This window comes from Aristolochia californica, unplaced genomic scaffold (assembly GCF_029961685.1).
Source record: "Aristolochia californica isolate CCGP_79_NKW_82.1479 unplaced genomic scaffold, dmAriCali1.0.hap1 SCAF_6, whole genome shotgun sequence".
Lineage (NCBI taxonomy): Eukaryota > Viridiplantae > Streptophyta > Magnoliopsida > Piperales > Aristolochiaceae > Aristolochia > Aristolochia californica.
The window spans coordinates 615722-631639 of record NW_027182257.1 but is presented as its reverse complement, the minus strand read 5'-3'; the positions used below and the strand labels follow the sequence as shown (position 1 = coordinate 631639).

At 40.1% G+C, this 15918-nt stretch overlaps 3 protein-coding genes, 1 non-coding gene and 1 pseudogene across 4 annotated transcripts; 2 read left to right on the top strand and 3 right to left on the bottom strand.

The window, feature by feature from the left end:
• Positions 1–1992: 1992 nt before the first annotated feature.
• LOC137935040 (urea-proton symporter DUR3) lies at positions 1993–5802 on the top strand. Its single transcript, XM_068779676.1, has 9 exons — positions 1993–2314; positions 2496–2603; positions 2717–2812; positions 2911–2993; positions 3093–3313; positions 3488–3750; positions 3936–4174; positions 4257–4906; positions 5329–5802. The coding sequence occupies exons 1-9, from the start codon at positions 2132–2134 to the stop codon at positions 5622–5624; spliced, it is 2139 nt and encodes a 712-aa protein (XP_068635777.1). The 5' UTR covers positions 1993–2131; the 3' UTR covers positions 5625–5802.
• Positions 5803–8366: 2564 nt separating this feature from the next.
• On the top strand, positions 8367–11042 carry LOC137934166 (uncharacterized). The gene is made up of 4 exons (XM_068778418.1): positions 8367–9163; positions 9677–9732; positions 9819–10011; positions 10610–11042. Exons 1-4 carry the CDS (start codon positions 8384–8386, stop codon positions 10961–10963), a joined length of 1383 nt encoding a protein of 460 aa, XP_068634519.1. The 5' UTR covers positions 8367–8383; the 3' UTR covers positions 10964–11042.
• A 742-nt stretch (positions 11043–11784) lies between these two features.
• Positions 11785–14737, bottom strand: LOC137934167 (acyl-CoA-binding domain-containing protein 1-like). The gene is made up of 4 exons (XM_068778420.1): positions 14632–14737; positions 12418–12535; positions 12143–12205; positions 11785–12058 (listed from the first exon to the last, which is right to left on the bottom strand). The coding sequence occupies exons 1-4, from the start codon at positions 14641–14643 to the stop codon at positions 11976–11978; spliced, it is 276 nt and encodes a 91-aa protein (XP_068634521.1). The 5' UTR covers positions 14644–14737; the 3' UTR covers positions 11785–11975.
• Positions 14738–15147: 410 nt separating this feature from the next.
• LOC137935590 (U2 spliceosomal RNA) lies at positions 15148–15331 on the bottom strand (annotated as a pseudogene).
• Positions 15332–15458: 127 nt separating this feature from the next.
• LOC137935589 (U2 spliceosomal RNA) lies at positions 15459–15656 on the bottom strand. The gene has a single exon (XR_011109290.1). It is a non-coding gene; the product is annotated as a U2 spliceosomal RNA (small nuclear RNA).
• Between the last annotated feature and the right edge of the window lie 262 nt (positions 15657–15918).

Here is a 15918-nt window from a genome sequence, read left to right as displayed (position 1 = left end):
TCTCATAAGGATGACATAATAGTGTAAATAAAAAATATAATGTATATTTATTTATGTATTTTTTTTACAAAGATTATAACGTTAAGGGCATTATAGTCATTGTAAACCTCATTCTACAACTATAAATGGAGGATCAAAGAGGAAGATCATTAAGTTTTCTCTCATCTTGTCACAGGATCTTAAACCCAATAGAATTACATAAAAAGGTTGGAATAAACCACGAGCCCAAATGAATATAAGCAGGAAATACGAGGTGAAGAGGAAGATAGGGGAAAAAGAGGTTAGGCTTTGTGAACCGGAACCGGTTTTTATAAGGACAAACTTCAAGATCAAGCCCCTGGACGACCCGATTCATGCCCCATGGAAAAACTTCTTTGTGACCATTTCGGGAAAGGTTGAAATAGTGTGGGGTTACTTTGGTCTTTTCGCGATGAAATTTCAGGAAGTTAGACCAGGCTTAACCGACTCCAGCTTACATGGGGGCCAAGACATGTTTCAGCGGTGGTCTGTCCTTTTTGGGGAGCCTAGGATGACTGAGATCGGCTATGTTAAACTGAAAAGCATTTTGTCGGTGTTTTTTTCCACTAAAATAAACTGGCACGAAAAACTGACCTTTTATTGCATTAATTGACTCGAAAAATTATTTAGGAGACTGAGTTTCGTAACGTTTCTTTTCTTGACTCAGCTTGCACTCTTCTATGACTAAAGTAACCCTACACACTACGGTCATTACATGGGGAGTAATTGGGATTTTGGTATCGGCTATTATTTTGACAATACCATACTTAGGAATTAGGGATGGTACTGAACCAAGCTAATTCACAAGTCCAATTTGCTAAAAAAAAGATCGGTTCAATTCAGTTTTTATTTGACTTAGGCTCATACTCAAACTTGGAAGAATGTTTGTTAAATATAAAAAATTGAGTTCAAGATTCTTAAAACTCGACTTATTGGCTCATGAGCTGAATCGTTAGTAGATATTTTTTTAAGAAAATACCCTATTACACTAATTACTCTCCTCATATCCCTCTTTATATGGTTGATAGTTGCTAATATCAATGGTTCTAAGCTCGTAATTGGATTCTCTTTATTTATTTTTTTAAATATATGTTGAGTTTGAAGCTAGTTCCAGCTTGAACTCGTTTAAAATTTTTATAAACTCAAACTCAAGCTTTAGTTCAAGCGAAGCTGCAGTGCCTCCTGTTACTAACTATTGTACCAAAAGATCGACCTTTTAACGAAGGCGCAACTTGCATATTAAAGACAGACCCATTCCAACACTCCCCGCATGGGGACACTCGTTTACAAATGCAAATGCATAATCCCACGTATACGGGGACGACCAAAGACAAAGTCTCACCTGGGATAGAACAAACGGGGAGAACGGGACTCGAACTCGAGACCAACCTGTTCTGATACTATGTTACTAACTATTGCGCCAAAAGATAACACGAAAATGACAGATTCGTTCCAAAACCTCCAAAGAGGTCTGTGGTTCGCTCCGGTATTGTACCCAGAAAACATTTATAGCTTTAATCCACTTAATTTGAACGAGACAATCTGTAATCGAGCGTTCGATGTAATTCACGTCGCCGTTCAACTAAGTACAAAAGGAAAAGCTGAAACTAGAACATCCAAAGTGTGTTCTTATTTCCATCTTACAGCGTTGTTCTAGTGAGAAGAGTTTGATATTATAAAACAAAAAAAAAAAGTTTAACCCGGAGAGCAGCAGCAGCAGCAACATCAGTCATGGAGGAAGTTTCTACCTACTATTTTAACCCAGAGAGCAGCAGCAGCAACATTTAACTGCTGACAGCAGTCCAGGAGGAAGTTTCTACTTACTACTGCGTAAAAGATTCTAAGCTTGACAAGCTAGATTCCAACAGCAAAGACGTCATCGAGCTCTGTCTCTTGTTTCAGTCATCTCGACTATGACTCTCGGAGCCATTATTGCCGCCGAAGATGCTATCCAAGAAAGAAGAGATACTATCTCTGCCTTTGTTTGACTTTCGATGGTCATCAGAGTATCAGACTCCTCCCTTGCTGCAATTATTTCTTCCGTTTCTGCGTTTCCAACCTCGAAGGAGAAGATTGGTGGAGTAGGGGAGAAATCGAACTCGGTCACAGGTTAATGGCTTCTTCTCCGACGTGCCCTCCATTTGGATATTCAGGAAAATACTACTCTGTCTCTGATAGTAGACAGTGCGTGAGACAGAGCAGTTTCTTTCTCGGTAAACATGTTCTTAATCAAGGGGTTGGGTACTCTGTTATTCTGGGCTTCGGCGCCTTCTTCGCCGTCTTCACCTCCTTCCTCGTACGTTATTTTGTGGTTATGGCTTGTTTAGCTCCTTGGATTGATTAAAGATCGGAACTGGACTGTGGCTCATCTTTGGCTCAAATGATCGTTCAGCACAACAAATGAACGGATGGCTCATCTTGTGTTTTAAAAAATTCCTGACTTTTGATTTTTTCTGATTGATGGCTGAACACGGTAGGTATGGTTGGAGAAGCGGTACGTGGCATCCCGCCACACATCCGAGTGGTTCAACACTGCCGGAAGAAACGTTAAGACAGGGCTCATCGCCAGCGTGATTGTATCTCAGGTGAATTAGAAAAACAAAACCAACTCTTGTCTGCTCTTCTTCCCTCTTCTCAAGTTTCAGGAAACGAAAACCTCCATTTTTTGACAAGTTGTTTCAGCGTTACTTGATTGTAGTGGACATGGGCAGCAACTATCTTGCAAAGTTCCAACGTTGCTTGGCTGTATGGCATCAGTGGACCCTTTTGGTATGCAAGCGGCGCTACCATACAGGTCTTTTGACATTCATTTGCTAGCCGTTTAATTAAATTTACAGTTGCATTCAAATAATCAGGCTTAATGGTGTTCTGACTTCATACTCAAATAAGCAGGTGCTGCTGTTTGGTGTCATAGCAATAGAAATCAAACGAAAAGCTCCCCATGCTCATACAGTCTGTGAGATTGTCAAAGCTAGGTGAGTTAACTGCTCCAAACTAGAATGCAGAAATTGACCTCTTATTTTTCTTGGTCTTTTCTTTCTAGCCTGTACTAAAGCAAATAATTACTGTCTCAGATGGGGAACTGCAGCACATGTTGTCTTCCTCCTATTCTGCTTCTTGACAAATATAATTGTAACCGCCATGTTGCTGCTTGGTGGTTCTGCTGTTGTAAATGCACTCACAGGCGTGAATATCTATGCTGCAAGCTTTCTGATACCACTTGGTGTAATAGTTTATACTTTGGCTGGAGGACTGAAGGCAACCTTTTTAGCAAGCTACATACATTCGGTTATTGGTAAGATAACAGAGTCTCTGCTTCTTTTTAAGTATTCAACTGAGGAGGTTGGTATTAACCCAACCCAGTATATTTACTTTCTACCTATCCCAGATAAGTGGGCATATAGTTTTTATATCAATCACTTGTTAAACATATGCAATCCTCAACAAGTATCTCTTTCTGCTTGTCCAGTGCATGTGGTTTTGGTCATATTTGTATACTTAGTTTACACGGCAAGTAGTGAGCTTGGTAGCCCACGAGTCGTTTATGAGCGTCTACTGCAAGTCTCAAGCAAAACAAGAATGTGTATGGATCCATTCTCACATGATGGGCAAGCCTGTGGACCAGTCAGTGGGAACTACAAAGGCTCCTACCTAACGATGCTAAGCTCAGGAGGCCTTGTTTTTGGCATCATAAACATTGTTGGCAACTTTGGTACGGTCTTTGTGGACAATGTAAGTACTAAATTTTCTGGTATTCTTTCCGTCTCTTTAACCAATTTGTGTGCTCCTGCGTGCATGCCCTTGGAACTGGAAAGCTCTTATTGTTGTAGTTAATTGACCAGTTCGAAGTAGTTAACATTGGTGATCTAATGCTGGGTTTTTTAAGTGCCTGGATCTCATGCTACTTTATGAAACAGGGATACTGGGTTAGTGCCATTGCCGCACGCCCTTCATCGACTCATAAGGGCTACTTGCTGGGAGGGCTTGTCTGGTTTGCAGTACCCTTTTCTATGGCAACATCTTTGGGTCTTGGTGCTCTTGCCCTTGATCTTCCCATCACAGAAAGTGAAGCTGGCCACGGTCTTGTACCACCTGCAACAGCTATAGCATTGATGGGGAAAGGAGGATCTGTTCTTCTTCTCACAATGCTATTTATGTGAGCCTCCTTCCCTTATTTCCTTGACATTATTTTGGCTATTGGAAATGCTGACCGTTTTATAAATTTCACATTTTTGTAGGGCAGTGACGTCAGCTGGTTCCTCTGAGCTCATAGCAGTCTCGTCCTTATGCACTTATGACATCTATCGCACGTATATCAACCCAGATGCTACAGGAAAGCAAATTCTCAAAGTCTCCAGAGCTGTTGTTCTAGGCTTTGGCTGTTTCATGGGAGTCTTAGCAGTGATACTGAACAAGGCTGGAGTATCATTGGGTTGGATGTATCTAGCGATGGGAGTTTTTATTGGTTCTGCAGTTCTTCCCATTGCTTTCTTGCTTCTATGGAGAAAGGCTAATTCCATAGGAGCCATATCAGGAACAATTATTGGCTGTGTCTTAGGAATCATCACATGGTTATCAGTTGCAAGTATAGAATATGGACGGGTAAACCTAGACACAACCGGCCGTAATGCTCCAATGCTTGCTGGCAATCTTGTCTCTATATTGACCGGTGGATTAGTTCACGCTGTGTGTAGTATTGTGTGGCCTCAAAATTATGACTGGGAAACCACAAAGCAGATAACTGTGGTAGAGAAGGAAAAGAGTGAATTGCCAGCTGAAGAGTATAAGGAGGAGAAGCTGACCAGAGCTAAGACTTGGATTGTGAAATGGGGCGTTGGATTTACGGCTGTAATTGTGATTCTTTGGCCAATTCTCTCTCTTCCAGCAGGTAAAGCCTCAAAGCAGTTTAGGGCCTTTCAAACTTTTCAGACGTTACAAGTTTCCACTTCAAAATAACTGAATGGGGAAATAATTCACAATTTCATTACCAGCCACTCTATTATGATCTGCCTTTGGAGCAGCACAAATTTCTTTTTATGGTCGATTGCTTTTTTCAGTTTGTTTCATCTGAAGGCAAGAGTATCCTCTAGAGCTCTTCTTTCTTCTCAGGAACAAGAACCCAGAGTTTCCAATGCATAAAACCTTAGCTGTACTCACTGGGGTGATAGGATTGCTTGGAGCACATTGACTTCTCAGAAAAAAAACGATTTTTGGCTAATCTTCTGTGCTTGAACACAGAAGCAATATTCTTCATGCTATAGAAGATGCAAGTCTCAGGCTCATGTTCTAATTACTTCTTTCTACGTGCAGGAGAATTCAGTTTAGGTTACTTCACTTTCTGGGCAGTTGTTGCCATCTCATGGGGCACAATTGGATCTGCAGTGATTATTGTTCTACCTTTAATCGAAAGCAAGGAAACTCTCTGGAATGTCTTCCTCGGCATGTTTACAAATGATAGGCTCATGGAAAAGATAGAAGAATTAAAAGTGAGAATGCATGCAATCATGTTGGCAATTCCAGAGGCAGAGCAAAAGTACTTGATAGAGAAAGAGAAGATTAAGAGACAGGATGCATCAGAACATCAAACAGGTAGTTTTTCAGCTTAAACTACAACCACTTCACCAAAAAATAAGTTTGTGTTGATTGAAACAATCAACATACAGGAGCCTACTTGATTTCTAGCTGTTGCAGCTTGTATGATGTAGATAAGATTTTAATCCTGACACAGGCATAAGTCACTGTCAGTTGAAGACCATGTACATAAACTGCTCAACAATGTATTGTAAGCCTAAATCTGAATTTCTACAGTAATATGAAATTCATGAAAAATAAAATTAAACGGAATCAGGAAAGAATGCTTACCTCCAACTATGTCGATCAAATTCCCAAAGCAACTTACCTCCAACTATGTCGATCAAATTCCCAAAGCAGAAGATTGTCTTGTCTATTCAGAGGCCCAACGATGGAAAGGTCACATGCGCTCTGCTTGACCAGATCTATTGTTCTTAAATCCATTTTTTTCCATCAAGAGGGATAAGGGTTATCCCTGACAAGTATGGTATTCTGACCCGGGCTTGGGACCCATCTTGGCCACAATGAAATCCAGGTTGAGAGACTAGTGTCTGGACATGGATTTCAAGGGGAACTCATAGATACATGGGCAATTTCTGATCCCTTCCAAATCCAGGTCGACACTGTAAATCAGGTAAACAAGCTTTCAAGCAGGTGATGGAAAAACTGGGTTCCAACTCCACTCACTGCATCACCAAAATAAACCAGGAAACAGGGTCTAACAGTTAGTAAAATCTCTGTAGAACTACACTCAAAGAACCAGTGGATCAATCACAGCAATGGAATAAAGAACTCAGACAAGCAAATAGGAACAAAAACTTGTCAGATGTGAACCAACTGCCTAGCCTTTTTAGAAGGCCAACACTGTTGAAATTATTCCAGAAGAAAGGAATCACGAAACAGTTCTTGAAGCATTGATTTCTGTTCCAAGAGATCTTTTTTCATGTGTGATTAACCTGCCCAAAGTACTGCAGTACCCTTTTTGTGCGGGAAAGTGAGTGCTCTAATGGCAAACGACACTATAGAGGGTGCCCATTATAGATCATTGATTGGGACAAAAGGACCTGTTGAATGTCCTCTGAGGTGCCAAAAGATTTTGGAATGTACCGCCTAGAAAGCCAAGCCTATCCTTCGATTTATCTAGTTCGATCCCAAAAAAATTTAACCTAATTTGAGCTTAAGCTCAAATAGGGTTAAAATTATATAAAAAAATATTATAGGTACGTAAAGTGGGCCCAAGTAGCAACTCATTAATCAGAGCCGCTGAAAGCCACGGGCGTGTCTCTCTCGTTTTTCAAATGCTCTTTAAAACTCGTGCCTCCGTACCAAGAGAGTTAATTTTGCTGTAACCGAGACTTCCATCGTCGGTTCTTTCAATTATTTTATTTTTAATTATTCTCAATTAATCAATCCATCCATCCAATTAAACCATATTTAAATACTATATCCATGAAATTACCATCCTACCCTCATATGCTCTTTCCTCTTGATTCTTCTTTATTTTTTACATTTAAAAAATAATAAAAATACAGGGAATTGAGTTTCTTATTGTCTTAATAGGAAATTATAAATTCTATTATTTTAATAAAAAATAAAAATAGTCCAAAAAATAAAAATAAAACCCGAATTCACATGATAGTAAATAAATAAAAATAAAAATATACAATATTTTAATTTATTAATTTAATTATAATACTTAAATTAAAAATTATAATTTTTTTCCATTTTGACATGGTTTTACAAAATTGTAAATACTTCTTAAAACATGTAAGGGTAATTACCGAAGTCGATGGGGACAAAGAAGTAAATTGTGTTTGTGTTCAACAATCTCCATGAAATCCGCAACTGATGGCATGCATTTACATAAGACGTGACGCTACCCCCTACACGTAGTCGTGTTCTTCATCTATGTAATCATCGCGATCCGTGTTCTCTCCGCAGAGAAAAAGAAGCAAAGACATCAGAGGAACGAAAAGCGTGCCAGAGAAACCAGAGACCTCATCATTTCTCTGAATCTTCATTAAAAAGGAAAAATTTTCGTCTTCTTTCTAATCGAGCTCGTTCTCGTTCGTACCTTCCCCATTTTTCTCCTCGGGAAGAGTGATCCTCTCTGAGATTTCTTCGTCTTGGCTTTTTTTTTATTTTTCAGACCGACAGCGGAACCGTCGAATCGGATTTGATTTTAGTGACTAGACTTTCGTTTTTTTACACGGCAGGAACTTGTTGTATGTCTGTTGTTGAAGAAGGAAGTGGACTGTAACCGACGGGATGAAATGGATGTCGCAGGTGAGATTGGAATTAATTGTTTGCGGATTGATTTCAAGAGTGTAGAATAGAGTTAGACTTGAAAAACCTTCTGTTCAATTAGCATTCATGGCTGCTGCATTTTGATTGCTTGATTTTGACGAGAACGGCCTTGGAATCAAGGAAATGTCGAATCAGAAAAGGATGAATTGACAAATGACAATGAACTAAATGATGTTCTCCGATTTTTTTTTCTTCAGGAAAATCGAAAGCATTAGAAGTTAATTAATATTAAATTCTCTTAAATGCCAGCTAGTTCTTCGGGGTTCCATGTCTTCGACTGCTCAGAGAAGCAGTTGGAAGGAAAGACGTGGGAATCTGGGAATATGTTGGAAGTGTTAGGGTCAGTAATGTCAACGTGGGAATCTGGGAATATGTTGGAAGTGTTAGGGTCAGTAATGTCATAACACTTGCAGATTGGATCTATAAATTGCCAGCTTTAGTTCAGATTTTCCCGAGTTTCGACCTTGTAAGTGGATCGCTCTCATTAATGGCGGCAGAGCACGAAGGTTCAGTCCCGGTGATGGAGGATTCTAGCTCAAAATCCTCGCCGGAGAGTGAAGCTACTCTGGCTACTTACTTGGGCCTCAGCTTCGCTGTTTTCCTTGGCTCTCTTCCTAGATCCTACCAGTCGCTCGTCTCCGCTCTCCAGTCTCGCAACAGAAGTCTCTCAGTGAAGCTGTACCACGCGGAGGAGCAGCTCAAGCAGATGAAATCTCGTCGGATAGAGGACTCAAAAGCGAATGCTAGAGTCGTCGAGATCTTTGCTAGTCACAGAAACGGCTGGCAGCAGGAGGAGAAACGGTTGCTTCAGCAGATCGACTCTTCGGCTGAAGAAATCGTGCACATGAAGACGAAAGTCACTGAGCTGGAGAGGTCTGAGGCCGAATTGAGAATCGTGCTCGAGAAATTTGAGAGAGATGTGGAAGAACGCGATGAGATGATTAACTTTTTGTCGAGGAAGGCGGATGGCGAGGACTTTGCGACGACAAGTGTTGAAACGGAGAAAGAAATGTATGCGTCACAGAGCAGGGGGCGATATTGTCGAAATGCAGAGGAGGGCGGCGAGTTTGGTGATTTTGGCGAGAATTTTTCGAGAATTAGCAAGATAAGGGTTTCGGAAGGGTTGGATTCGGTCCCTGAACTCTGTTTCTTGGACAGAAGTTCTGAAGGGGATGGGATGGCCATTTTGTACAGTCAACAGTATGGTCGGGACTACTTGCAGTCACCTGCTTCGAAGATATGGACGGAAAGATCCAGTGGATGGCAGGTAAATGCATCTCTTCTGAAATGACCTACTGTGTCTTCTCGCTATATTTTGTAGCCTCCTCCGAGTTCCTGTTATGCTCTTCCCGTGTTTCCTTATAGTTTATTTTCTGCTTTCTTTCCGAGCGCATAAACATTTCGTTTAAGCATTTGTAATTCATGTTGATTCAGTCTAGCTGGATTATGTACATTTCGCCTGTCTTCTGAGCAGATAAGTGACCCTGGTTCTGTTCAAGCCAAGATCACTGTGTGGCTTAGTGTTTGGCATCGTTGTGATGCAAAAGCACAGGAAACTCTCTTTTGGATGTGATGCGCTTGACAGGCTTTTCTTCCCTTCTGTTGTTTGATTTTTTCAGCTCTGCTGCCTATACCTTTTTTGCCTGCCCATATTTGTTTCAGCATAGATTCATTCATATGCGATTAGTTGAAATGGTGTCATTTAGAACTATGTTACAGTAATTTGTTACTCCTTATCGTTTCAAATTTTCTAATAGGCATAATTTGCATTCTGGTGTAGGATTTACAGTGTGAAACCCCAGAACCACTCTATCAAGGAAAGCATTTCGTGGCAAGGTAAGGACCAATTTATATGGAAGAATAAATTTTTAAATGTTTGAAATTCATATTGGTAGCTGATAAAGCCATCTGGTCTTGTCCAGAAGGGAGTCTCCTTGGAAAGTTGATGGAGACTCAATAGGAATTTCCTCTAAGCTGAAAATACTGGAGCAGGAATTGATGAGTTTGGAGAAGTTAGGCAACGGTGAGCTTTCTAAGCTCCCATCCATGCTGAGGAAACAAGCAAAGAGATACCAAGCCCTTTCTGGAAAAATTGATGATCTGTGCAGGAGAATGGTAAACAATATTCCCTCAGCCATACTCACTTTGATCACTGATCATATGAGCTAATTTCTCGATGAGTTCATGCATCTAATGTTTAATTATCTATACTTGCCAGCTTCAGCCATTGTAGATCCCAAAATTTCTGGTTCTTCCGCTTTTTTTTAACTATGTACTGGAATTTTAGAAAATAGGCTGTGATATTTAAAAGTAATACACAGGATTTCCATTTTCTACTGCAGTAGAAGATAACAAACAGCGGACCTGAAATTCAAGCTTCAAGCAGTGGGTAATACCGAGTAGCTTCCGCGAGAGGGTTTTCTGATCGTGTCTTTTTCTATTGGGCTGCTGGGTTATGTTGTCTCTTTCTGTTTTTCACGATATCATGCACACAAGTCCAAGTCTTTTTGGACGCTAGCCATCTTCTCAAAATTTAAACCTTGCCAATTTCGTATGATCGATCTTCACTAGAAATAGATCAGATTTCAGAGCTTTCACGTCAAGATGGAGTTGTGAGCAAGAGAATAGATATGATTGTTATTATAAGGAATTTTTTTCCCAGCTTCGGCTTGAATTGCATATCTTACCCTTTGTTCTCTTCCCTTCTCTGCAGCAAGTAAGCGATCCATGCGAACCCAGCCTCAGTTCAGAGTTCAGAACCCAGCGCCAAACCGAGTTCTTGCTGGAAACATTCCGCCTACAGCAACGAACCATCGAAACTAATCAGAAACTAACTGCATTACACGTTGAAACTGCAAAGAGCTGCTGGGGGGATGAGCCTGGCGGACTAGCCAAAGTCAGCACCAGGAGGTCATTGGATTGCATCAAGAACAATTTCAAAGAGATTCAGAGAAATTTAGAGATCTGGCTGGCTCGAATCATGGGTGACCTAGAAGGAATCCTGGCAAGAGACGGTGCTTCACGTGTGAAAGATTATTATACGGCTAGATACCCTTTTATTCGATGATAACTAGTTAATCCCAATTATTCGCTGGTTCCACCAGGACTATAAATATCTTGAAAGCTTTTGAGCGCTTTAGTCCGTTTCACCTGTCGACGTGGTCCAGATGCCAGTAACCATGTGCAAGCCAACCAGTTCTTTACTTCTTTTGGGAAAGATTCCTTGTCTCAGTGGCTCGGAATCAATTGACCCATTACAACCCTAAATTGGTGGGAGCTCCAGAGATCAGTCGTTCTGGCCTTCCCGGTAGTTGGGTTAAGTCTCTGCAATGGACAGAACGACTTGGCAGCATCAACGTACAGAAGGGTTCCTACTATCCCACCACAAAGAAAACAAACATAAAAAAGGCCATCAGTTGTCCCTCTCCGAGTCAATTCAATCAGCAGTGGACTGCATGGATCAACATGGTGCGATTTCTTTCCCATGCCACCTGGACTTTGGATGTTATCGTACAGTTGTTGCTGTCAGCCATTTAAACTTACCGGGACGGAAACAGATGCCACAGAGCATCCTGATAGATTCGCCGTTCTAGGGTCGGATTTAAAGAAGGAACTATTTGTGCTTAGAACCTGGACACAGTCAAGTACCATTTGGTTTTTCAAAGCAAAAGACTAGCCTGATGATGCTATTGACTGCAGTTATTGGGCGCATTACCGGTCTCTGACAAAAACACGGGCCGTGTTATGAATAGACTGCCCGTCGCTACTTTTGTACCTTTTTACAGGGGAGCGACTGGTCAGAATCTTACAACTCCCTATACAGTGTCATGGCCCCGGTTCGGTTGCAATTTGGGTCTGCCAAGTTAAGCCACGAGGGTTCAAACCAGCTTACAATTTAAGGGCTAAATTTATTTTCGAGAAATGAATTTAGAGAAACGGATGACTGTTTTACGTAAATACCAGGTATGGCCTGATCCAAGAGAGAACGGTAGTTCGAACTACCATAGTTTAAAGCCAATTCATGCGCAGAATAAACTAAATAGCAAGGTTGATCCGTTCACGAGGAATGGCGAAGGAAATTAGGCAGAGGCAGCAGCAGCTTCCTCGAGCAGTTGTTTGACCTTGGTGATGTAGTCACTCATTGCATCGTCCTTTGATTTGGCTGTCAAAAGAGCGAATGGGATGAGGTATTTTTCAAACTTGCCAAGACCCTCAAATGTTCAGAAAGGGGTGCATGGGGAGGTACCTTCAACTGCCTTCCAGGCATCCCACTTTGCTCTCTCCTTGAGACTGAATATTCCGGGTCGAGCTGCATAAGTACAAGGCATTCGCTATAATGAACTACAAGTGCTTCGTATTATATAGTATGAATTTGCAAAGAAAAGTTTCTGAAGTACACTTTTCAACTCAATGAAGAGGTCTAATGGATCTCGTTTAGTCTGGATTTGCTAGGTCAAGTTGGCATGAAAAAGTGATTGTTTCTCTCAAAATATAAAAATATAGTATGAAGTATAAACTCACAGGTGTTAACAGGTCCAACAGTGGCTTGCTTGTAAAGTGCGTAAAGGGTGAGTTTGTTCTCATTGGTGGTAGATTCAGGAAGGGTTTTAGCTTTCTGAGCGTACTCCTCAAAGTCTTCCTGCAAAATACCCAAACCACCAAACTGATTATCGATGTGAAAAGAAGAAACAAGCTCTAAATATATTCATTAAGAACATAACGAGATTGCATATATAACATGGCCTGCATGCGACTCTGGTTATTTTCGAAGAGAACATTGTTACATGGATTTCTTCATAAAAACATGTAGCTGCTGAAGTTGTCTGGGAATAGACCAAAATTTAGTGAAACCTAACAAACAAAGACAGATTCCTCAATGCATCGAAGGCATGAGCAAATATAAACATATACAATAGAAACCAGACTCTAGTGAAAAATGAAAGCAACACAAACTCCACAGACTTTTTTATAGTTTTATTTTTTCTTTCCAAATTAAGTTTCATCCAAGTTTACTCCTCTTAATCCAATGCAAAACACCGTTATTCAGCATCAAATAGTGGGAGGTAAACATTCTTATTAATTTGGAAAATCCTAGCCCTGAAATGAACTTTAGTCCTGACATAATTCCCTGGAATTGAACATGAAGCCTAGTTAACACAGGGACTTCAAATTCGTGCATTAACTTATCAAACAAATTCTCCTGATACCTTAAATATCTCAAATTCAGTTATTTTTTCTTGAACCATAAAGTCAATTATCCTTGCCAACAACATCTTCCTTTGAAGCCTCTCTCATCCCCGATGATCAAGCCAATGGGGGACAACATGCTCTGGTTGACCAATGGTTGTCCAAGTTTTTAATGAGTCCAGATCAGGACCATACAACTGGAATGTCAAAACAGAGAGGGGGATGGGGGATGGGGCTGGTTTTAACCCATCCCTCTCTCTATTTGGATGGTCCGTTGTTTGGACATGATCCCAACTCGTTAATATTATAGTAGCAATCAGTGTTGGTAGTGTTGGTATCAATCAGTGTTTGTGCTGTAGAAATATGAACTTCCGTTGGACCTCTTCCTGGCCAAATTTTCAGATGTCACATATTTCCATAACCAAAAAATAACAAATGCAAAAGCAGCCTCACTTTACAAGAAAACCGTACATCACACATGAACCACAGCAAGGTGTAAACAATCGCACTGTGAATAGAAACCATTGCTCATTCTTACTACATAATATTTGTCCTGTAAACTTTGTTCATACCACATGATATAGAGCTCAAGAAAAACGAAAGCGATTCAAACAAGTTCAAATATGAAATCCTATGATCCTAGATCTATAAAGATACGAAAGCTAGTATGTTGATCCATTAGAAGGGTCAACAACGATAATTCACAAATTGATGCATACAAAGTTCAAAAATCAAAACAAGTTTAGAAGAGTCTGAGAAGCAGAATACAGATCTCCCTCGACATCGAATTGTACTGCCTCCATGCAAAATCTATTAAAAAAAACAACTGGAAGGAAAGAAATTTCAGAAGGACACAAATTAAAGTAGAAGGAAAATGAAGGATCACTTAATCAAATTCTCTAGTAAAAAGAACATATAGCTAAACAAATTTCAGAAGAACACAAATTAAAGCAGAAGGAAAATGAAGGATCACTTGATCAAATTCTCTAGTAAAAAGAACATATAGCTAAACTGCATCCGAATCAACGAATCACTAGGATATCAATAAAACAGCCAGAAAATAAGAGATAAAAAAGGACATACATAAAAAATCAATTGCGACTACCACCTCTATGAAAAAATTATCAACAAAAAACACCACGGAAAGGAAAAGAATGTCTGCAAAACACAAATTAATGCAGAACGAAACTGAACTATCATTTCAATCGAATTCTCTAAACAGCATAACGCAAAGGAAACAACAGTTAGAACTTATTCTCCAGTAAAAAAAAATAAAAAAAAATAGCAAAACAATGGATGGAAAACGAGAGTTATAAGAAATCACATGCTACTATCTCATCCATTCATAATTTATTTAAAAAAAAAAAACAACGAAGACAAAAACAATATCAACAAAGCACGATTTAAAGCAATACAAAAGGACGCAACACTTGGATCAAATTCTCCAGTAAAAAGAACAAATAGCTCAATTGAATCCGATGCGACGAATCACTAAAGTATCAACACAAATGACTGCAAAACGGGAAGAATGATATAAGAAATCAATACCTTCAAGCCCATTTTTCTGCTCCGGATCTCGACTTCCACTCCGCGACCAAAGTTGTGAAACACACGCTTGAGCTTTTGAAAGATCCGAATGAGGCGAGGCAGCAGTGGCTTTTAAATAGAGAAGAGACCACAAGCCAAGAAAAGCCTCAATAATTCCATAAATTACAAAACGGCCAAAGAATCTGATTCCGTTTTACGCTTTTCATTCTTCTGGTAGACGAATTACGAAGAAAAAATATCTTGATTCTTTTGATTCAATTTACCAAATTACCCATGATATAAATTCATTAATGTAATTCTGATATATATTTAATGAACGATGTGATCAAGGCCAGATCTACAATAAAAACAAATTCTCAAAAGCAAGCCAAACAAGGGCTCTCTTCGCATTCGATACTGTGGAGCACATTCGACTTCCCCAGGAAGGAAGTCCGGCAGGCCGCTGCAATCTCTCTGCCATTACCCCAAGGGCGATTGCCCCAACGCTGTCATTGAATAATTTCAACTTTGAATTAGTTGAGGTGCGCCAGGCCCGAGCAATAGTGCTACGCAAGAGCGACGACCACCAATAGCAAGCTACCGGTGATGGGCCTTCCCTCACAAGAAATTAATTTATTATCATGTGGTCCGATGGACGACAAATCAGATATTAAACTGTTAAGAACAGATACAAATCTTAGCCAAAAGGCCGAGAAACGACTTCCCCAGGAAGGAAGTCCGGTAGGCCGCCGCAAACTCTCGGCCATTACCCCACGGGCGAAATATAGAGGGAACTATAGATTTATATGCCCAAACGCTGTCCTTGAATAATTTTAACTTTGTATTGGTAGAGGTGCGCCAGGCCCGAGCAGTAGTGCTACGCAAGGGCGACGCTTGAGGACCCCCGATAGCAAGCTACCGGTGGTGGGCCCTCCCTCACAAGAAATTAATTTAATATCATGTGATCCGATGGACCACGTATCAGATATTAAACTGATAAGAACAGATACTACACTTGATCTTAGCCAAAAGGCCGAGAAAGGTATGAATTAGTAAGCTGTTTCCGTCTCCTTTTATTGGTTGCTTCTCTCGTGTGATCTCTCTCCTCCTCGTATGTGGGACTAAAACTCTAAGAGGGAGTTTTTCACTTTGTCGAAGGGTCAAGTCTGACTCTCCAACTCAATTCTGAGTCAATCTGATCGAGTCGAAAAACCAATTCTCAAAATGTTTTTTTATTTAAGCAATATTATTAATATATTATATTTATAATAATATAATTATCTCTATTTATCCTTTTAATAATAATTC

Coding starts and splice junctions, on each gene's coding strand:
- LOC137934166 (XM_068778418.1), top strand. CDS start 8,384: ATGGCGGCAGAGCACGAAGGTTCAGTCCCGGTGATGGAGGATTCTAGC. Junction 9,733..9,818: donor GGAAAGCATTTCGTGGCAAG/GTAAGGACCAAT, acceptor GGTCTTGTCCAG/AAGGGAGTCTCCTTGGAAAG. Junction 10,012..10,609: donor ATGATCTGTGCAGGAGAATG/GTAAACAATATT, acceptor CCTTCTCTGCAG/CAAGTAAGCGATCCATGCGA.
- LOC137935040 (XM_068779676.1), top strand. CDS start 2,132: ATGGCTTCTTCTCCGACGTGCCCTCCATTTGGATATTCAGGAAAATAC. Junction 3,314..3,487: donor CTACATACATTCGGTTATTG/GTAAGATAACAG, acceptor CTGCTTGTCCAG/TGCATGTGGTTTTGGTCATA. Junction 4,907..5,328: donor AATTCTCTCTCTTCCAGCAG/GTAAAGCCTCAA, acceptor TTCTACGTGCAG/GAGAATTCAGTTTAGGTTAC.
- LOC137934167 (XM_068778420.1), bottom strand. Junction 12,206..12,417: donor TGTTGGACCTGTTAACACCT/GTGAGTTTATAC, acceptor GTACTTATGCAG/CTCGACCCGGAATATTCAGT. Junction 12,059..12,142: donor TGCCTGGAAGGCAGTTGAAG/GTACCTCCCCAT, acceptor CTCTTTTGACAG/CCAAATCAAAGGACGATGCA.